Genomic DNA, 22602 nt, shown 5'->3' with positions numbered 1-22602 from the left:
CTGCTAGAGATGGTACTACAACACCCTGAAACAGACAGACACACTGCTAGAGATGGTACTACAACACCCTGAAACAGACAGACACACTGCTAGAGATGGTACTACAACACCCTGAAACAGACACACTGCTAGAGATGGTACTACAACACCCTGAAACAGACAGACACACTGCTAGAGATGGTACTACAACACCACCCTGAAACAGACAGACACACTGCTAGAGATGGTACTACAACACCCTGAAACAGACACACTGCTAGAGATGGTACTACAACACCCTGAAACAGACACACTGCTAGAGATGGTACTACAACACCCTGAAACAGACAGACACACTGCTAGAGATGGTACTACAACACCCTGAAACAGACAGACCTAAACAACCTGTATCAAGACATACTGATGGTCCCTCTGTAACAACCTGTATCAAGACATACTGATGGTCCCTCTGTAACAACCTGTATCAAGACATACTGATGGTCCCTCTGTAACAACCTGTATCAAGACATACTGATGGTCCCTCAGTAACAACCTGTATCAAGACATACTGACGGCCCCTCTGTAACAACCTGTATCAAGACATACTGATGGTCCCTCTGTAACAACCTGTATCAAGACATACTGATGGTCAGGCAGTAACAACCTGTATCAAGACATACTGATGGTCAGGCAGTAACAACCTGTATCAAGACATACTGATGGTCAGGCAGTAACAACCTGTATCAAGACATACTGATGGTCCCTCTGTAACAACCTGTATCAAGACATACTGATGGTCAGGCAGTAACAACCTGTATCAAGACATACTGATGGTCAGGCAGTAACAACCTGTATCAAGACATACTGATGGTCAGGCAGTAACAACCTGTATCAAGACATACTGATGGTCCCTCAGTAACAACCTGTATCAAGACATACTGATGGTCAGGCAGTAACAACCTGTATCAAGACATACTGATGGTCCCTCTGTAACAACCTGTATCAAGACATACTGATGGTCCCTCTGTAACAACCTGTATCAAGACATACTGATGGTCCCTCTGTAACAACCTGTATCAAGACATACTGATGGTCAGGCAGTAACAACCTGTATCAAGACATACTGATGGTCCCTCTGTAACAACCTGTATCAAGACATACTGATGGTCCCTCAGTAACAACCTGTATCAAGACATACTGATGGTCCCTCTGTATCAAGACATACTGATGGTCCCTCTGTAACAACCTGTATCAAGACATACTGATGGTCCCTCTGTAACAACCTGTATCAAGACATACTGATGGTCCCTCAGTAACAACCTGTATCAAGACATACTGATGGTCCCTCAGTAACAACCTGTATCAAGACATACTGATGGTCCCTCAGTAACAACCTGTATCAAGACATACTGACGGTCCCTCAGTAACAACCTGTATCAAGACATACTGATGGTCAGGCAGTAACAACCTGTATCAAGACATACTGATGGTCCCTCAGTAACAACCTGTATCAAGACATACTGATGGTCCCTCAGTAACAACCTGTATCAAGACATACTGATGGTCCCTCTGTAACAACCTGTATCAAGACATACTGACGGTCAGGCAGTAACAACCTGTATCAAGACATACTGACGGTCCCTCTGTAACAACCTGTATCAAGACATACTGATGGTCAGGCAGTAACAACCTGTATCAAGACATACTGATGGTCCCTCTGTAACAACCTGTATCAAGACATACTGATGGTCCCTCAGTAACAACCTGTATCAAGACATACTGACGGTCAGGCAGTAACAACCTGTATAAATACATACTGACGGTGCCTCTGTAACAACAGGGCAGTGAGTACACAGTGTGAGTGTATGTTAAATGATTACATAACAATGTCCTCAGCTGTGCCTGGTCCTAGTGTGTAGAAGCCATGTGCCAGGCCAGGCAGGCAGGCCAGGCAGGACCAGAGCCAGGCAGGACCCATGAATGGACAATATGGTCCCTGTGTCAGCCAGGCCTCTCTATGGGTACCAGGGCTTCCATTAACCAGGTTGTGGCAAAAAAATAAAATACAAAAGTCAACAGAAAAGCAATAAATAAAAACTATTTCTGGTCAGGAGAAAAAAAAATCTCATTACAAAAAGAATGATTTTTATTTATTGATGGAAATGCCAGTCAAAAGTTTGGACACACCTACTCATTCAAGGGTTTTTATTTATGTTTTACTATTATCTACATTGTAGAATAATATTGAAGACAGAGAAAACAGACATGTGCTCATTGCTCACACGGACCACTCCAAAACAAAACACAATGAAATTTTTTTTTACAAATCTCAAATGATGTGTTATGAAATAAACCAAAACCTGTTTCTCACAAGTGTAGCAGGTTGTGAACAATTAATAAATGCAGTAAACAGAAATTAATGTAACCAAAATGACGGGATTAATGAGGCTACTTTCTGTGGTGGGAAAAGTACCCAATTGTCATACTTGAGTAAAAGTATAGATACCTTAAAGGAAAATGACTCAAGTAAAAGTGAAAGTCACCCAGTAAAATACTACTTGAGTAAAAGTCTAAAAGTATTTGGTTTTAATAAATGTAATTGTTAAAACATACTTAAGTATCAAAAGAAAATCAGATGGCACTATTCTTGTTTTTTATTCATTTACAGATAGCCAGGCACTCCATCACTCCAACATCATTTACAGATAGCCAGGCACTCCATCACTCAGACATCATTTACAGATAGCCAGGCACTCCATCACTCAGACATCATTTACAGATAGCCAGGCACTCCATCACTCAGACATCATTTACAGATAGCCAGGCACTCCATCACTCAGACATCATTTACAGATAGTCAGGCACTCCATCACTCCGACATCATTTACAGATAGCCAGGCACTCCATCACTCAGACATCATTTACAGATAGCCAGGCACTCCATCACTCAGACATCATTTACAGATAGCCAGGCACTCCATCACTCAGACATCATTTACAGATAGCCAGGCACTCCATCACTCAGACATCATTTACAGATAGCCAGGCACTCCATCACTCAGACATCATTTACAGATAGCCAGGCACTCCATCACTCAGACATCATTTACAGATAGCCAGGCACTCCATCACTCAGACATCATTTACAGATAGTCAGGCACTCCATCACTCAGACATCATTTACAGATAGCCAGGCACTCCATCACTCAGACATCATTTACAGATAGCCAGGCACTCCATCACTCCAACATCATTTACAGATAGCCAGGCACTCCATCACTCAGACATCATTTACAGATAGCCAGGCACTCCATCACTCAGACATCATTTACAGATAGCCAGGCACTCCATCAATCCGACATCATTTACAGATAGCCAGGCACTCCATCACTCAGACATCATTTACAGATAGCCAGGCACTCCATCACTCAGACATCATTTACAGATAGCCAGGCACTCCATCACTCAGACATCATTTACAGATAGCCAGGCACTCCATCACTCAGACATCATTTACAGATAGCCAGGCACTCCATCACTCCAACATCATTTACAGATAGCCAGGCACTCCATCACTCAGACATCATTTACAGATAGCCAGGCACTCCATCACTCCAACATCATTTACAGATAGCCAGGCACTCCATCACTCAGACATCATTTACAGATAGCCAGGCACTCCATCACTCAGACATCATTTACAGATAGCCAGGCACTCCATCACTCAGACATCATTTACAGATAGCCAGGCACTCCATCACTCAGACATCATTTACAGATAGCCAGGCACTCCATCACTCAGACATCATTAACAGATAGCCAGGCACTCCATCACTCAGACATCATTTACAGATAGCCAGGCACTCCATCACTCAGACATCATTTACAGATAGCCAGGCACTCCATCACTCAGACATCATTTACAGATAGCCAGGCACTCCATCACTCAGACATCATTTACAGATAGCCAGGCACTCCATCACTCAGACATCATTTACAGATAGCCAGGCACTCCATCACTCAGACATCATTTACAGATAGCCAGGCACTCCATCACTCAGACATCATTTACAGATAGCCAGGCACTCCATCACTCAGACATCATTTACAGATAGCCAGGCACTCCATCACTCAGACATCATTTACAGATAGCCAGGCACTCCATCACTCAGACATCATTTACAGATAGCCAGGCACTCCATCACTCAGACATCATTTACAGATAGCCATGCACTCCATCACTCAGACATCATTTACAGATAGCCAGGCACTCCATCACTCAGACATCATTTACAGATAGCCAGGCACTCCATCACTCAGACATCATTTACAGATAGCCAGGCACTCCATCACTCAGACATCATTTACAGATAGCCAGGCACTCCATCACTCCGACATCATTTACAGATAGCCAGGCACTCCATCACTCAGACATCATTTACAGATAGCCAGGCACTCCATCACTCAGACATCATTAACAGATAGCCAGACACTCCATCACTCAGACATCATTTACAGATAGCCAGGCACTCCATCACTCAGACATCATTTACAGATAGCCAGGCACTCCATCACTCAGACATCATTTACAGATAGCCAGGCACTCCATCACTCAGACATCATTTACAGATAGCCAGGGACTCCATCACTCAGACATCATTTACAGATAGCCAGGCACTCCATCACTCAGACATCATTTACAGATAGCCATGCACTCCATCACTCAGACATCATTTACAGATAGCCAGGCACTCCATCACTCAGACATCATTTACAGATAGCCAGGCACTCCATCACTCAGACATCATTTACAGATAGCCAGGCACTCCATCACTCCGACATCATTTACAGATAGCCAGGCACTCCATCACTCCGACATCATTTACAGATAGCCAGGCACTCCATCACTCAGACATCATTTACAGATAGCCAGGCACTCCATCACTCAGACATCATTAACAGATAGCCAGGCACTCCATCACCCAGACATCATTTACAGATAGCCAGGCACTCCATCACTCAGACATCATTTACAGATAGCCAGGCACTCCATCACTCCGACATCATTTACAGATAGCCAGGCACTCCATCACTCAGACATCATTTACAGATAGCCAGGCACTCCATCACTCAGACATCATTAACAGATAGCCAGACACTCCATCACTCAGACATCATTTACAGATAGCCAGGCACTCCATCACTCAGACATCATTTACAGATAGCCAGGCACTCCATCACTCAGACATCATTTACAGATAGCCAGGCACTCCATCACTCAGACATCATTTACAGATAGCCAGGGACTCCATCACTCAGACATCATTTACAGATAGCCAGGCACTCCATCACTCAGACATCATTTACAGATAGCCATGCACTCCATCACTCAGACATCATTTACAGATAGCCAGGCACTCCATCACTCAGACATCATTTACAGATAGCCAGGCACTCCATCACTCAGACATCATTTACAGATAGCCAGGCACTCCATCACTCAGACATCATTTACAGATAGCCAGGCACTCCATCACTCCGACATCATTTACAGATAGCCAGGCACTCCATCACTCAGACATCATTTACAGATAGCCAGGCACTCCATCACTCAGACATCATTAACAGATAGCCAGGCACTCCATCACTCAGACATCATTTACAGATAGCCAGGCACTCCATCACTCAGACATCATTTACAGATAGCCAGGCACTCCATCACTCCAACATCATTTACAGATAGCCAGGCACTCCATCACTCAGACATCATTTACAGATAGCCAGGCACTCCATCACTCAGACATCATTAACAGATAGCCAGACACTCCATCACTCAGACATCATTTACAGATAGCCAGGCACTCCATCACTCAGACATCATTTACAGATAGCCAGGCACTCCATCACTCAGACATCATTTACAGATAGCCAGGCACTCCATCACTCAGACATCATTTACAGATAGCCAGGCACTCCATCACTCAGACATCATTTACAGATAGCCAGGCACTCCATCACTCAGACATCATTAACAGATAGCCAGGCACTCCATCACTCAGACATCATTTACAGATAGCCAGGCACTCCATCACTCAGACATCATTTACAGATAGCCAGGCACTCCATCACTCAGACATCATTTACAGATAGCCAGGCACTCCATCACTCAGACATCATTTACAGATAGCCAGGCACTCCATCACTCAGACATCATTTACAGATAGCCAGGCACTCCATCACTCAGACATCATTCACAGATAGCCAGGCACTCCATCACTCAGACATCATTTACAGATAGCCAGGCACTCCAACACTCAGACATCATTTACAGATAGCCAGGCACTCCATCACTCAGACATCATTTACAGATAGCCAGGCACTCCATCACTCAGACATCATTAACAGATAGCCAGGCACTCCATCACTCAGACATCATTTACAGATAGCCAGGCACTCCATCACTCAGACATCATTTACAGATAGCCAGGCACTCCATCACTCAGACATCATTTACAGATAGCCAGGCACTCCATCACTCAGACATCATTTACAGATAGCCAGGCACTCCATCACTCAGACATCATTTACAGATAGCCAGGCACTCCATCACTCAGACATCATTTACAGATAGCCAGGCACTCCATCACTCAGACATCATTTACAGATAGACAGGCACTCCATCACTCAGACATCATTTACAGATAGCCAGGCACTCCATCACTCAGACATCATTTACAGATAGCCAGGCACTCCATCACTCAGACATCATTTACAGATAGCCAGGCACTCCATCACTCCAACATCATTTACAGATAGCCAGGCACTCCATCACTCAGACATCATTTACAGATAGCCAGGCACTCCATCACTCAGACATCATTTACAGATAGCCAGGCACTCCAACACTCAGACATCATTTACAGATAGCCAGGCACTCCATCACTCAGACATCATTTACAGATAGCCAGGCACTCCAACACTCAGACATCATTTACAGATAGCCAGGCACTCCATCACTCAGACATCATTAACAGATAGCCAGGCACTCCAACACTCAGACATCATTTACAGATAGCCAGGCACTCCATCACTCAGACATCATTAACAGATAGCCAGGGGAACACTCCATCACTCAGACATCATTAACAGATAGCCAGGGGAACACTCCATCACTCAGACATCATTAACAGATAGCCAGGGGAACACTCCAACACTCAGACATCATTTACAGATATCATATAGCCTCATGGATATGACAGTACAGGCCGTGCCACAGCAGAATCACAGCTAACAGGCTGAACCAGAACCCTATAGCCTCATGGATATGACAGTACAGGCCGTGCCACAGCAGAATCACAGCTAACAGGCTGAACCAGAAACCTATAGCCTCTGGGTGCAGATGTGCTGCCAAGAATGCAGCATTTTCCACAGCAGTTTGATCAGAGCTGCGTGGCCTCTCTAACTGGCAACATGTGACTGTCCAGGGAACATAATGTACTGTGATATATACATGAGGAGGGTCAAAAACCTGTGGTTTACCACTCCATAGGGGGGGGGGGGGGGGGGGGGGGCTGATAACAAGAGTTGATTGTTTTTTGTTCTGGTTTTTGACATATTTTTAACTCGTGGAAAGATACGCTACTAATGCATTATCATTGGCTGTGGTTAGTCAAAATATTAAACTAAATCACCAATAACTGAGTAAATATTAACACCAGGTAGTAATAACAATAATGAGTTCTGCTATAATATATATACACATGAGGACCGTGCTTCTACACCTGCATGATCGGCTATGAAAAGCCAACTGTTATAATCTCCACCTGGCACAGCCAGAAGAGGACTGGCCACCCCTCATAGCCTGGTTCCTCTCTAGGTTTCTAATCTCCACCCGGCACAGCCAGAAGAGGACTGGCCACCCCTCATAGCCTGGTTCCTCTCTAGGTTTCTTCCTAGGTTTTGGTCTTTCTAGGGAGTTTTTCCTAACCACCCCTCATAGCCTGGTTCCTCTCTGGGTTTCTTCCTAGGTTCTGGCCTTTCTAGGGAGTTTTTCCAAGCCACCGTGCTTCTACACCTGCATTGCTTGCTGTTTTGGGGGGTTTTAGGCTGGGTTTCTGTACAGCACTTTGAGACATCAGCTGATGTAAGAAGGGCTTTATAAGTACATTTGATTGATTGATTGATTGATTGATTATCACAATGTAACACCAGAGAGTGATAATGATAAAGCATTTTGCTATAATCACAATGTAACACCCTCCCCCCCCCCCCAAACAAAGACTTCAGAAGAGGAAAGTGTAACAATGCTGAAGTGTTGGAACAATGTGTCTCCTTTCCATAACCTCGACCCCCTTCACAAATAAAACATCTGTACAAATGTTATTATGGTAAAAAATAAATACAATTTAAGACAAAATCAATACATATAACACAACCTTCTGCAGTGTGACAATGTATTCTAATGGGGGAAAAGCAGGTGACTTTGACACATTTTGACCAAACTTTAAAAAGTGTCACTGTTAACTGACCCTGCCAAAAATAGAAGTTACTCACCAAATGTGTCTCCATTGGACTCCTCGGGTTTTGTACCCGGTCTCTTCTCCTCATCGATAGTCTGTGTGCTGGACGAAGAACACCCCATGGTGAAGAAGAAGAGAGGAGAGATGAAGAGGAAAATATGGAAAGAAGACTGAGACTAGAAGCGAACGGGTCGATACTCTGTCAAACTCAGACAGCGACTGTCTGGATAAAACATGAACAGAACAACAAGGTGGTTGTTTACGAGGTATAGCCGGAGCGCATTATTTCCTGTTGTCCGTCTGCCCTGTCTGTTTATGCATGGCTAGTCGCCTTCACGCCCAAGACAACGGACTGTTGTGTTCTGCACACCAACCACACGTAAGGCACTGTCTGGATAAACTGAAGACCCTCAACTCTGCTCTCTCTGTGTCTCTCTCTCTCTCTCTGCTCTCTCTGCTCTCTTCTCTCTCTCTCTTTACATTAGGGAAGTAGTTTAGACAAAGAGCGTGTTGATCAACTCCGCCCCCCATCCTCTCATTCAGGAAAGCCCATTCTCTGAAAATCCACCTAGTGGATCAGATATCTATTTCACCTTTATTTAACCAGGTAGGCTAGTTGAGAACAAGTCCTTTATTTAACCAGGTAGGCTAGTAGAGAACAAGTCCTTTATTTAACCAGGTAGGCTAGTTGAGAACAAGTTCTCATTTACAACTGCGACCTGGCCAAGATAAAGCAAAGCAGTTTGACACATACAACAACAGAGTTACACATGGAATAAAACAAACATACAGTCAATAACACAATAGAAAGAAAAAAAAGTCTATATACAGTGTGGGCAAACGGCGTGAGGAGGTAAGGCAATAAATAGGCCATAGTAGAGAAGTAATTACAATTTAGCAGATTAACACTGGAGTGATAGATGAGCAGATGATGATGTGTAAGTAGTGATACTGGTGTCCAAAAGAGCAGCAAAGTAAATAAAAACAATATGGGGATGAGGTAGGTAGATTGGGTGAGCTATTTACAGACGGACTATGTACAGCTGCAGCGATCGGTTAGCTGCTCAGATAGCTGATGTTTAAAGTTAGTGAGGGAAATAAAAGTCTCCAGCTTCAGCGATTTTTTGCAATTCGTTTCAGTCATATGTACTGGCGAGTTCTCGTCCCTCGTTTATAGTTCAAGTAACTTGGAATTTATTACTAATTATAACTCTTTGTTTATTATTCCTCATAAGAAAATCCAAGACTTTGGTCCAGACGTTGATGGATTGTCAACAACAAGTCATTTGTCAGTAAGTGCCAGGGCCTGCTGCTCTTTCCGCAAAGAAAGAGTATCAGACGTGATTGATCAAAGGAGCCAATGTCTGCAGAAATAGGGTGTGTGTGTGTGTGCAGTGTGTGTGTGTGCAGTGTGTGTGTGTGTGTGTGCAGTGTGTGTGTGTGTGTGCAGGGTGTGTGTGTGTGTGTGTGTGTGCAGTGTGTGTGTGTGCAGTGTGTGTGTGTGTGTGTGTGCAGGGTGTGTGTGTGTGTGTGTGTGCAGTGTGTGTGTGTGTGTATGTGCAGTGTGTGCAGTGTGTGTGTGTGTGCAGTGTGTGTGTGTGTGTAGTGTGTATGTGCAGTGTGTGTGTGTGTGTGTGCAGGGTGTGTGTGTGTGCAGTGTGTGTGTGTGTGTGTGTGTGTGTGCAGTGTGTGTGTGTGTGTGTGTATGTGCAGTGTGTGCAGTGTGTGTGTGCAGTGTGTATGTGTGCAGTGTGTGTGTGTGCAGTGCGTGTGTGTGTGTAGTGTTACTTAGTTGCTGTTAAACAGAGTGACATCTATCAGTACTGTACTATCGTTGACGCGACATCGCCATCTAGTGGATGAAGTAACTACCTGCAGCACCAAAGATGTTGGTCTCTTCCACAAAACAAGCAGAACCGCACCTGACCCGGTGGGCACTGTACCGGGTAACACTGGTTACCAGAACCGCACCACCCGGCCGCCACTGTACCGGGTAACACTGGTTACCAGAACCGCACCTGACCCGGTGGGCACTGTACCGGGTAACACTGGTTACCAGAACCGCACCACCCGGCAGCCACTGTACCGGGTAACACTGGTTACCAGAACCGCACCTGACCCGGTGGGCACTGTACCGGGTAACACTGGTTACCAGAACCGCACCACCCGGACGCCACTGTACCGGGTAACACTGGTTACCAGAACCGCACCACCCAGTGGCCATTGTACCGGGTAACACTGGTTACCAGAACCGCACCTGACCCGGTGGGCACTGTACCGGGTAACACTGGTTACCAGAACCGCACCACCCGGCGGCCATTGTACCGGGTAACACTGGTTACCAGAACCGCACCTGACCCGGTGGGCACTGTACCGGGTAACACTGGTTACCAGAACCGCATCACCCGGCCGCCACTGTACCGGGTAACACTGGTTACCAGAACCGCACCACCCGGCGGCCATTGTACCGGGTAACACTGGTTACCAGAACCGCACCTGACCCGGTGGGCACTGTACCGGGTAACACTGGTTACCAGAACCGCATCACCCGGCCGCCACTGTACCGGGTAACACTGGTTACCAGAACCGCACCACCCGGCGGCCACTGTACCGGGTAACACTGGTTACCAGAACCGCACCACCCGGCGGCCACTGTACCGGGTAACACTGGTTACCAGAACCGCACCACCCGGCGGCCACTGTACCGGGTAACACTGGTTACCAGAACCGCACCACCCGGCGGCCACTGTACCGGGTAACACTGGTTACCAGAACCGCACCACCCGGCGGCCACTGTACCGGGTAACACTGGTTACCAGAACCGCACCACCCGGCCGCCACTGTACCGGGTAACACTGGTTACCATAGTAACGAAACGCCTGGAGTTGCTCGGTTGATGAGATACAAACAAACAGGTCGCTAGATAACTTTACATCGTATCGAGTTATTATTTCGCTAAATATCTACAACGTCTTATATTTGGTGAGTAAGGACATTTACTTTGCAACCATCCGTGACTTGCCTAGTTAAATAAAAGTAAAATTAAAAACATTTAAAACTATCTTCACTGACAGTAACGTTAAACCAAACGGCTAACTTTAGCTAGCTAGCATTGTTGTCAAAGACAGCGGCCTCAGGACCCAGACAGTAGCTACTAGACGATGTCGCTTTAGTAACGCATAGACATGTTGTTGTCGTCGTCAACAGGTCAGCCATGAATGCAGAGATAGTTTCCTCACTTCTAAATCAAGAGGTGCCAACAGGAACAACTGGGACCACTTCCGTCGCAGCGGTTCCGGTGGATCACCTCGACTATGGCTACATTGAGAACTGCACGGATGTGAAATACCTGGGGAAGGTTTTGACGGTGCTAAGGTAAATGATTCAGAGGGGAAGTTAGGTCTAGGTTACAGCTGGTGGGGTTTTTCAACATAACAATTTAAGTGAGAAATGGACAAAAGAGTTGCACAAATATGTTCAAACTAATTCAGAACTGAAATGTTTTCACATTTTACATTTTAGTCATTTACCAGACGCTCTTATCCAGAGCAACTTACGGTAGTGAATGCATACATTTCAATTCATTTCATACATAATTTTTTTTTTTTTTCCATACTGGCCCCCCGTGGGAATTGAACCCACAACCCTGGCGTTGCAAACACCATGCTTTACCAACTGAGCCACAGGGAGGTGGATCAACATGCTAATGTGGATCAACATGCTATTTTTTTGGGGGGGGGGGGGTTCCTGAGGACCAATTATGCCAGCCAAGTGAACACCTCTGTGTTATACTGATAGATGTTATGAAATTCACTGTCGACTATTTTACTACAGGTCTGGAGATGAGGGCATCTACCCCCATCTGACAGAGTTCTGTGAGAGACGTCTGGAGAGGTTGGACCCTAAAAGTCGTGCCCTCAGAAAGGACAACCCCCCAGCCTCCGCCGCCTGCTTCTCTGGAGATGAATGGAGCCAGATCACTGACGAACTCAAGGTACTGTCCCTGCCACACGACGTTGTCTCAAAACGTTTTGGGCCTCGCTGTGCCAATGTGACTTTGTAATCTGTCGTGGAGAGACACTACGTAAAACATCAAGCATCCGACCTGAAAAATGAAACGAGATTTTAGTTCTGGGTTAACAGAGATCAGTGACTTTGTAACAACACTTGGAAAGTGGTATTGAGACTTTTGTATTAGTAGTAATACCATAGTAGTGTACCGGTAGTACCGCTGTAGGTAATGCAGACTGATACATACATCCTTATATAGCAGACTTACTTAATATTCACCTCCACTGTTTTCACTTTTACAGAAGTGGGAGACAGACGCCAAAATGAGTGAAACTGAGCTGAAACAACAATCTTTATTCCATGATCTTGAAACTGAGAACGTACCCCCAGTACGGGGATCAAGTTGTTCTATTCCTCTCAAGCAGGTAAAGTCTCTGTTTCAGGAGGAAATACTATTATTTTGTGTTGTCGGACAATAGACAGGAAAACGACTAAAAACTTCTAAATTGTGTTGCAGAATTCAGTTTCAAATGGACAGAAGAAAACTGCACAGAAGAAGGTTCTTCCTCGTAATTATACAGAATGGGACCAGTGAGTTTATAGAAGGTTATTCCTCCTGATTATAGAATAGGACCAGTTAGTCTGAATATGGTTATTCCTCCTGATTATATAGAATAGGACCAGTGAGTTTATAGAAGGTTATTCCTCCTGATTATATAGAATAGGACCAGTGAGTTTATAGAAGGTTATTCCTCCTGATTATACAGAATAGGACCAGTTAGTCTGAATATGGTTATTCCTCCTGATTATACAGAATAGGACCAGTGAGTTTATAGAAGGTTATTCCTCCTGATTATATAGAATAGGACCAGTGAGTTTATAGAAGGTTATTCCTCCTGATTATATAGAATAGGACCAGTTAGTCTGAATATGGTTATTCCTCCTGATTATAGAATAGGACCAGTGTATTGTTTTTCCTGCTGTATAATCCGTGTATGTGGTCTAGGAATCATGCCAAGACAATATTATCAACGTTGTCACTCTGTATTGCAGGTTTGATGTCGACAAGGAGTGTGATAAAATTGATGGAAATTTAACAAAAAAGGATTCCCCCGCAATCGTAAACTCTAGAAATCAAAAAATCAAGAGCAAAATGGATACAACAGGTGAAATATATATTTGTTTCCCATTAGACTGTATCATTAGCGTCCCAGAGATTGTTATTTACTTTTAAACGGTTACACAAAGTGGACATTTTCTAATTGTCGTTGTTCTGTAGTTACATCACCAAAAAAAAATTCATGCACACTTTGCAGTAGGTCTTTATTTGACTATTCTTGCTCAGTCGTCTTGACAGGAATGTGTGTGTTCTCGTAGCGTTGACAGAGCGGGAGAAAGTCCTCGTTGCCAGCCGTGAGAAGGATAAAGGCAACGAGGCTTTCAAGGCCAACGACTATGAAGAAGCTGTGTTGTATTATACAAGGTCAGACCCTAGGACTTAACACTGGTAGCTGTCTCACGTTGAGGATTTAGGGATAGTCATTACCTTCAAGCTAAGTTGATGCTAGTATCTTTTAGCGAATTCATATTCAATGGGTTTAATTCCTTTGTCTTGAGTTCAGCTTCAAACCATAGAGATATATTTATATTCATAGAGATACTAGTGGAGCTCTGTCATCATTCCTTATTCAATGTTTATATTACTCAAACTCTCGGTGAGAAGGTCTTATCCAGTAGCCAGTCTCAGTACTGCTAAATGAGGTCCGTCTCTCTTCTTCTCTCCGTGTCTCGTCTTCACCAGGAGTCTGTCGGTGTTACCAACCGTAGCAGGCTACAACAACAGAGCCCAGTCAGAGATCAAACTGCAGCACTGGCACAATGCCCTCAACGACTGTCAGAAGGCACTGCAGATGGAGCCAGACAATATGAAAGGTACTGTCCCACTAGAGATGGAGCCAGACAATATGAAAGGTACTGGCCAGACAATATGTAAGGTACTGTTTAGACAATATGAAAGGTACTGTCCAGACAATATGAAAGGTACTGGCCAGACAATATGTAAGGTACTGTTCAGACAATATGAAAGGTACTGTCCAGACAATATGAAAGGTACTGTTCCACTAGAGATGGAGCCAGACAATATGAAAGGTACTGTCCAGACAATATGAAAGGTACTGTCCAGACAATATGAAAGGTACTGTTCAGACAATATGAAAGGTACTGTCCCACTAGAGATGGAGCCAGACAATATGAAAGGTACTGGCCAGACAATATGTAAGGTACTGTTCAGACAATATGAAAGGTACTGTCCAGACAATATGAAAGGTACTGTTCCACTAGAGATGGAGCCCAGACAATATGAAAGGTACTGTCCAGACAATATGAAAGGTACTGTTCAGAGTGAAGTCCTGCATCTCGCTCACCTCAATATCTGTGGTGCTGCTGGTGCAACGTCACTTCATTGAGTCTACCTTTAGACTGGTCTTGTCTATTTAATGTATACACACTTAGTTAAGAATACTAATATAACCATGCTACATAGCAAAGTGCATCACCATGTCTGTCCAAAATAGCACCCTATTCCCTATATAGTGCACTACTTTAGACCAGGACCCAATGGAACCCTATTCCCTATATAGTGCACTACTTTTGACCAGGACCCACGCTATTCCCTATATAGGTCACTTCTTTAGACCTGAGTCCTATGGGCCCTGGTTGAAAAGTGGTGCAGGCAGGAATAAGGTGTGATTTGAAAGCTCATGTCATGTCCCTGGCTGACAGCGTTGTGTTTGAAAGCTCATGTTCCTGGCTGACAGCGTTGTGTTTGAAAGCTCATGTCATGTCCCTGGCTGACAGCGTTGTGTTTGAAAGCTCATGTCATGTCCCTGGCTGACAGCGTTGTGTTTGAAAGCTCATGTCCCTGGCTTACAGCGTTGTGTTTGAAAGCTCATGTCATGTTCCTGGCTGACAGCGTTGTGTTTGAAAGCTCATGTCATGTTCCTGGCTGACAGCGTTGTGTTTGAAAGCTCATGTCATGTCCCTGGCTGACAGCGTTGTGTTTGAAAGCTCATGTCATGTCCCTGGCTGACAGCGTTGTGTTTGAAATCTCATGTCCCTGGCTGACAGCGTTGTGTTTGAAAGCTCATGTCCCTGGCTGACAGCGTTGTGTTTGAAAGCTCATGTCATGTTCCTGGCTGACAGCGTTGTGTTTGAAAGCTCATGTCATGTTCCTGGCTGACAGCGTTGTGTTTGAAAGCTCATGTCATGTCCCTGGCTGACAGCGTTGTGTTTGAAAGCTCATGTCATGTTCCTGGCTGACAGCGTTGTGTTTGAAAGCTCATGTCATGTCCCTGGCTGACAGTGTTGTGTTTGAAAGCTCATGTCATGTTCCTGGCTGACAGCGTTGTGTTTGAAAGCTCATGTTCCTGGCTGACAGCGTTGTGTTTGAAAGCTCTCCTCCGCAGGGCCACAGTGCTGAAACAGCAGGGGAACTATCAGAACGCTGCTGAAGACCTGAGGAACGTCCTACAGACCGAACCACAGAACATCACTGCTACTGTTAGTATCTCTCACACACACACACACACACACACACACACACACACACACACACACACACACACACACACACACAGTCCAACACGGTGCGGTGGAGTTACTTCATCAACCATTCTGTTCCCTCCACAAAATGACTGACACCATCAGGACTCCTGTTTATTCAACAGACGGTACCGTAGTGACCAGGACTCCTGTTTATTCAACAGGCGGTACCGTAGTGACCAGGACTCCTGTTTATTCAACAGACGGTACCGTAGTGACCGTCAGGACTCCTGTTTATTCAACAGACGGTACCGTAGCGACCAGGACTCCTGTTTATTCAACAGACGGTACCGTAGTGACCAGGACTCCTGTTTATTCAACAGACGGTACCGTAGTGACCATCAGGACTCCTGTTTATTCAACAGACGGTACCGTAGTGACCGTCAGGACTCCTGTTTATTCAACAGACGGTACCGTAGCGACCAGGACTCCTGTTTATTCAACAGACGGTACCGTAGTGACCGTCAGGACTCCTGTTTATTCAACAGACGGTACCATAGCGACCAGGACTCCTGTTTATTCAACAGACGGTACCGTAGCGACCAGGACTCCTGTTTATTCAACAGACGGTACCGTAGTGACCAGGACTCCTGTTTATTCAACAGACGGTACCGTAGTGACCATCAGGACTCCTGTTTATTCAACAGACGGTACCGTAGCGACCAGGACTCCTGTTTATTCAACAGACGGTACCGTAGTGACCAGGACTCCTGTTTATTCAACAGACGGTACCGTAGTGACCAGGACTCCTGTTTATTCAACAGACGGTACCGTAGTGACCAGGACTCCTGTTTATTCAACAGACGGTACCGTAGCGACCGTCAATACTCCTGTTTATTCAACAGACGGTACCGTAGCGACCGTCAGGACTCCTGTTTATTCAACAGAAGGTACCGTAGCAACTGTCAGGACTCCTGTTTATTCAACAGACGGTACCGTAGCGACCAGGACTCCTGTTTATTCAACAGACGGTACCGTAGTGACCGTCAGGACTCCTGTTTATTCAACAGACGGTACCGTAGTGACCGTCAGGACTCCTGTTTATTCAACAGACGGTACCGTAGCGACCAGGACTCCTGTTTATTCAACAGACGGTACCGTAGTGACCGTCAGGACTCCTGTTTATTCAACAGACGGTACCGTAGTGACCAGGACTCCTGTTTATTCAACAGACGGTACCGTAGCGACCGTCAGGACTCCTGTTTATTCAACAGACGGTACCGTAGTGACCAGGACTCCTGTTTATTCAACAGACGGTACCGTAGTGACCAGGACTCCTGTTTATTCAACAGACGGTACCGTAGTGACCGTCAGGACTCCTGTTTATTCAACAGACGGTACCGTAGTGACCAGGACTCCTGTTTATTCAACAGACGGTACCGTAGTGACCAGGACTCCTGTTTATTCAACAGACGGTACCGTAGTGACCGTCAGGACTCCTGTTTATTCAACAGACGGTACCGTAGTGACCAGGACTCCTGTTAATTCAACAGACGGTACCGTAGTGACCGTCAGGACTCCTGTTTATTCAACAGACGGTACCGTAGTGACCATCAGGTACCGTAGTGACCAGGACTCCTGTTTATTCAACAGACGGTACCGTAGCGACCAGGACTCCTGTTTATTCAACAGACGGTACCGTAGTGACCGTCAGGACTCCTGTTTATTCAACAGACGGTACCGTAGTGACCAGGACTCCTGTTTATTCAACAGATGGTAACGTAGTGACCATCAGGTACCGTAGTGACCGTCAGGACTGGAATGAAGGATATGGAGTTGATTTATCTTCAGTCGTGTCGCATTTTAAAGGAACGTTACATCCAGGAAGTCCTGAATAGCATGGACTGGTACTACCGTTGTATCACCTGTCTTCATCTGCATAACATGGTTGTTTTGACTGTGTTTAAATTGAATCTAATGGAACAATAGAATGAACTATTTCCCAAGTCTTCTTTTCTGTTTTTCCTTCACACAACCTGGCCCAACAGAAACTTCTAGTTGAGGTGGATAAGAGACTAAACCAGAGTCAACCAGAGAAGGGACGTAAAAGCAAGAAGATCCTGATTCAGGAAGTGGAGGAGGATGAGATACAGGAAGAGCAGAGAGGTGAGTGACTGATCGCTTCACCTACTTAGTGAGATTGAACCATTATATCTCTTGAGTTGGAAGTGACTGACCTCCAGCCCAGTCCTGGAGACCACCAGTTGGTTTATATGATATGGTAGTCGACCTGGAGTAGTCTACTTTACAGTCCGTCACCAGTCAGTCAACATCAAACTGACGTTCTATAAAACAACATTCAGATGATTCACAATTCAACAGTCAGAAAACCAACTACACCCCCTTTTTCTCATGTTTCTATAACAACAGAAACATGCAAATGCAAGTCTAAGCAAATGAGTAGAATTAGAGAGAAATCTTATTACCACGAGAAGGAGACATAGGTGTTCTAGTTTGTTCCTTAAACACACAACAAGTGTTTAACCAGATCAGATGATGACTGATCCTAGACCTACTAAACAGAGGTTATTATATTACATTAAGACTGGCTGGCTGGCTGGCTGGCTGGCTGGTTGGTTGGTTGCCTGCCTGGTTGGTTGGTTGCCTGCCTGCCTGCCTGCCTGCCTGGCTGGTTGGTTGGCTGGCTGACTGACTGGTTGGTTGTTTGGTTGCCTGGCTGGCTGGCTGGTTGGTTGCCTGCCTGCCTGCCTGCCTGGTTGGTTGGCTGGCTGGTTAGCTGGCTGGCTGGCTGGCTGGCTGGCTGGTTGGTTGGTTGCCTGGCTGGCTGGTTGGTTGGTTGCCTGGCTGGCTGGCTGGTTGGTTGCCTGGCTGGCTTTCTGGCTGGTTGGTTGGTTGGTTGGTTGGTTGCCTGGCTGGCTGGTTGGCTGGCTGGTTGGTTGGTTGCCTGGCTGGTTGGTTGGTTTCCTGACTGGCTGGCTGGCTGGCTGGTTGGTTGGTTGCCTGGTTGGTTGGTTGGTTGCCTGGCTGGTTGGTTGGTTGGTTGGTTGGTTGGCTGGCTGCCTGGCTGGTTGGTTGGTTGGTTGGCTGCCTGGCTGGTTGGTTGGCTGGCTGGCTGGCTGGTTGGTTGGCTGGCTGCCTGGCTGGCTGGTTGGTTGGCAGCCTGGCTGGTTGGTTGGTTGGTTGGCTGGCTGGCTGGCTGGTTGGCTGGCTGGCTGGCTGCCTGGTTGGTTGGCTGGCTGCCTGGCTGGTTGGTTGGTTGGCTGGCTGGTTCCCTGGTTGGCTGGCTGGTTGGCTGCCTGGTTGGTTGGTTCCCTGGTTGGCTGGCTGGTTGGCTGGCTGGTTCCCTAAGTGATCCAGAATAATTATCAATAAGACCCATACAGACCTGACAGCCTGCTGCATTCTCCAAACACCACAGCTGTCTGGTTTTACCCCAGAGAGATGCTGTGGGTCTGGCTGTGGGTCTGGCTGTGGGTCTGTGGGTCTGGCTGTGGGTCTGGCTGTGGGTCTGGCTGTCTGGCTGTGGGTCTGGCTGTGGGTCTGGCTGTGGGTCTGGCTGTGGGTCTGGCTGTGGGTCTGTGCTGTGGGTCTGTGCTGTGGGTCTGGCTGTGGGTCTGGCTGTGGGTCTGGCTGTGGGTCTGTGCTGTGGGTCTGGCTGTGGGTCTGTGCTGTGGGTCTGTGCTGTGTGTCTGTGCTGTGGGTTAGTGTTTGGCTGTGTGTCTGTGCTGTGGGTTAGTGTTTGGCTGTGTGTCTGTGCTGTGGGTTAGTGTTTGGCTGTGTGTCTGTGCTGTGTGTCTGTGCTGTGGGTTAGTGTTTGGCTGTGTGTCTGTGCTGTGGGTCTGTGTTTGGCTGTGTGTCTGTGCTGTGGGTTAGTGTTTGGCTGTGTGTCTGTGCTGTGTGTCTGTGCTGTTAGCTAACTCAACCCCCCACTGTAAGTCCCTGACTGGGGATTTGTTCTCTAATCCTGCGGTCAAATCCCTCATGCTAATGGTTGCTGTGTTGATCAGGATGCTACAAAGCCTCAATGAGCTGTTACATCACATCCTGCCGTTCCCCCCTAGACCCTGTCTGTTACAGCAGGGTGAGGTACAGTTACATCACATCCTGCCGTTCCCCCCTAGACCCCGTCTGTTACAGCAGGGTGAGGTACAGTTACATCACATCCTGCCGTTCCCCCCTAGACCCCGTCTGTTACAGCAGTACAGTTACATCACATCCTGCCGTTCCCCCCTAGACCCCGTCTGTTACAGCAGGGTGAGGTACAGTTACATCACATCCTGCCGTTCCCCCCTAGACCCCGTCTGTTACAGCAGGGTGAGGTACAGTTACATCACATCCTGCCGTTCCCCCCTAGACCCTGTCTGTTACAGCAGGGTGAGGTACAGTTACATCACATCCTGCCGTTCCCCCCTAGACCCCGTCTGTTACAGCAGGGTGAGGTACAGTTACATCACATCCTGTCGTTCCCCCCTAGACCCCGTCTGTTACAGCAGGGTGAGGTACAGTTACATCACATCCTGCCGTTCCCCCCTAGACCCCGTCTGTTACAGCAGGGTGAGGTACAGTTACATCACATCCTGCCGTTCCCCCCTAGACCCTGTCTGTTACAGCAGGGTGAGGTACAGTTACATCACATCCTGCCGTTACCCCCTAGACCCCGTCTGTTACAGCAGTACAGTTACATCACATCCTGCCGTTCCCCCCTAGACCCCGTCTGTTACAGCAGCACAGTTACATCACATCCTGCCGTTCCCCCCTAGACCCCGTCTGTTACAGCAGGGTGAGGTACAGTTACATCACATCCTGCCGTTCCCCCCTAGACCCGTCTGTTACAGCAGGGTGAGGTACAGTTACATCACATCCTGCCGTCCCCCCCCTAGACCCTGTCCGTTACAGCAGGGTGAGGTACAGTTACATCACATCCTGCCGTCCCCCCCCTAGACCCCGTCCGTTACAGCAGGGTGAGGTACAGTTACATCACATCCTGCCGTTCCCCCCTAGACCCCGTCTGTTACAGCAGGGTGAGGTACAGTTACATCACATCCTGCCGTTCCCCCCTAGACCCCGTCTGTTACAGCAGGGTGAGGTACAGTTACATCACATCCTGCCGTTCCCCCCTAGACCCCGTCTGTTACAGCAGGGTGAGGTACAGTTACATCACATCCTGCCGTTCCCCCCTAGATCCTGTCTGTTACAGCAGGGTGAGGTACAGTTACATCACATCCTGCCATTCCCCTCTAGCCCCTGTCTCAGTAATATGACATCCTACTGACTATCTGCCATTGCCCCCTAGCCCCTGTCTCAGTAATATGACATCCTACTGACTATCTGCCATTGCCCCCCAGCCCCTGTCTCAGTAACATGACATCCTACTGACTATCTGCCATTCCCCCCTTGCCCCTGTCTCAGTAACATGACATCCTACTGACTATCTGCCATTCCCCCCCAGCCCCTGTCTCATGACATCCTACTGACTATCTGCCATTCCCCCCCAGCCCCTGTCTCATGACATCCTACTGACTATCTGCCATTCCCCCCCAGCCCCTGTCTCATGACATCCTACTGACTATCTGCCATTCCCCCCCAGCCCCTGTCTCAGTAACATGACATCCTACTGACTATCTGCCATTCGCCCCTAGCCCCTGTCTCAGTAACATGACATCCTACTGACTATCTGCCATTCCCCCCTAGCCCCTGTCTCAGTAATATGACATCCTACTGACTATCTGCCATTCCCCCCCAGCCCCTGTCTCAGTAATATGGCATCCTACTGACTATCTGCCATTCCCCCCCAGCCCTTGTCTCAGTAATATGACATCATACTGACTATCTGCCATTCCCCCCTAGCCCCTGTCTCAGTAACATGACATCCTACTGACTATCTGCCATTCCCCCCCAGCCCCTGTCTCAGTAACATGACATCCTACTGACTATCTGCCATTCCCCCCCAGCCCCTGTCTCATGACATCCTACTGACTATCTGCCATTCCCCCCCAGCCCCTGTCTCATGACATCCTACTGACTATCTGCCATTCCCCCCCAGCCCCTGTCTCAGTAATATGACATCCTACTGACTATCTGCCATTCCCCCCCAGCCCTTGTCTCAGTAATATGACATCATACTGACTATCTGCCATTCCCCCCTAGCCCCTGTCTCAGTAACATGACATCCTACTGACTATCTGCCATTCCCCCCCAGCCCCTGTCTCAGTAATATGACATCATACTGACTATCTGCCATTCCCCCCAGCCCCTGTCTCAGTAACATGACATCATACTGACTATCTGCCATTCCCCCCCAGCCCCTGTCTCAGTAAAATGACATCATACTGACTATCTGCCATTCCCCCCCAGCCCCTGTCTCAGTAATATGACATCATACTGACTATCTGCCATTCCCCCCTAGCCCCTGTCTCAGTAACATGACATTCTTCAGACCAGATAGTATCTCTGTGTGTGGTTGTTTTCCACCCCTCCCCCTCTCTAACTGCATCGCCAAAGGCTTGCTGGGCTGCCTGGTAGAGAGACTGAG

The 22602-nt window shown here is 47.0% G+C and overlaps 2 protein-coding genes across 3 annotated transcripts in view; one reads left to right on the top strand and one right to left on the bottom strand.

Annotated features, from left to right (window-relative positions):
• The window catches only part of LOC115187925 (skin secretory protein xP2), a 36907-nt gene extending 27877 nt beyond the window's left edge, over nucleotides 1–9030 (bottom strand). Inside the window, exon 1 of one of the 2 annotated variants that reach the window (XM_029746993.1) lies at nucleotides 8533–9030. In XM_029746993.1, coding sequence (XP_029602853.1) covers nucleotides 8533–8620 — 88 coding nt within the window. In that variant the 5' untranslated portion in view covers nucleotides 8621–9030. The remainder of the gene's footprint in view (nucleotides 1–8532) is intronic. The other variant, XM_029746994.1, reaches the window with a different exon arrangement.
• A 2386-nt stretch (nucleotides 9031–11416) lies between these two features.
• The window catches only part of LOC115187869 (sperm-associated antigen 1-like), a 46433-nt gene continuing 35247 nt past the window's right edge, over nucleotides 11417–22602 (top strand). Inside the window, exons 1-10 of the mRNA XM_029746901.1 lie at nucleotides 11417–11480; nucleotides 11706–11873; nucleotides 12333–12492; nucleotides 12812–12934; nucleotides 13027–13100; nucleotides 13563–13675; nucleotides 13887–13992; nucleotides 14311–14441; nucleotides 15961–16067; nucleotides 18098–18215. Coding sequence (XP_029602761.1) covers nucleotides 11713–11873; nucleotides 12333–12492; nucleotides 12812–12934; nucleotides 13027–13100; nucleotides 13563–13675; nucleotides 13887–13992; nucleotides 14311–14441; nucleotides 15961–16067; nucleotides 18098–18215 — 1093 coding nt within the window. The 5' untranslated portion in view covers nucleotides 11417–11480; nucleotides 11706–11712. The remainder of the gene's footprint in view (nucleotides 11481–11705; nucleotides 11874–12332; nucleotides 12493–12811; nucleotides 12935–13026; nucleotides 13101–13562; nucleotides 13676–13886; nucleotides 13993–14310; nucleotides 14442–15960; nucleotides 16068–18097; nucleotides 18216–22602) is intronic.

Source organism: Salmo trutta, unplaced genomic scaffold (genome assembly GCF_901001165.1).
Source record: "Salmo trutta unplaced genomic scaffold, fSalTru1.1, whole genome shotgun sequence".
Lineage (NCBI taxonomy): Eukaryota > Metazoa > Chordata > Actinopteri > Salmoniformes > Salmonidae > Salmo > Salmo trutta.
Note: the sequence above shows the minus strand (reverse complement) of the source record. Positions and strands in the feature narration are given on the sequence as shown.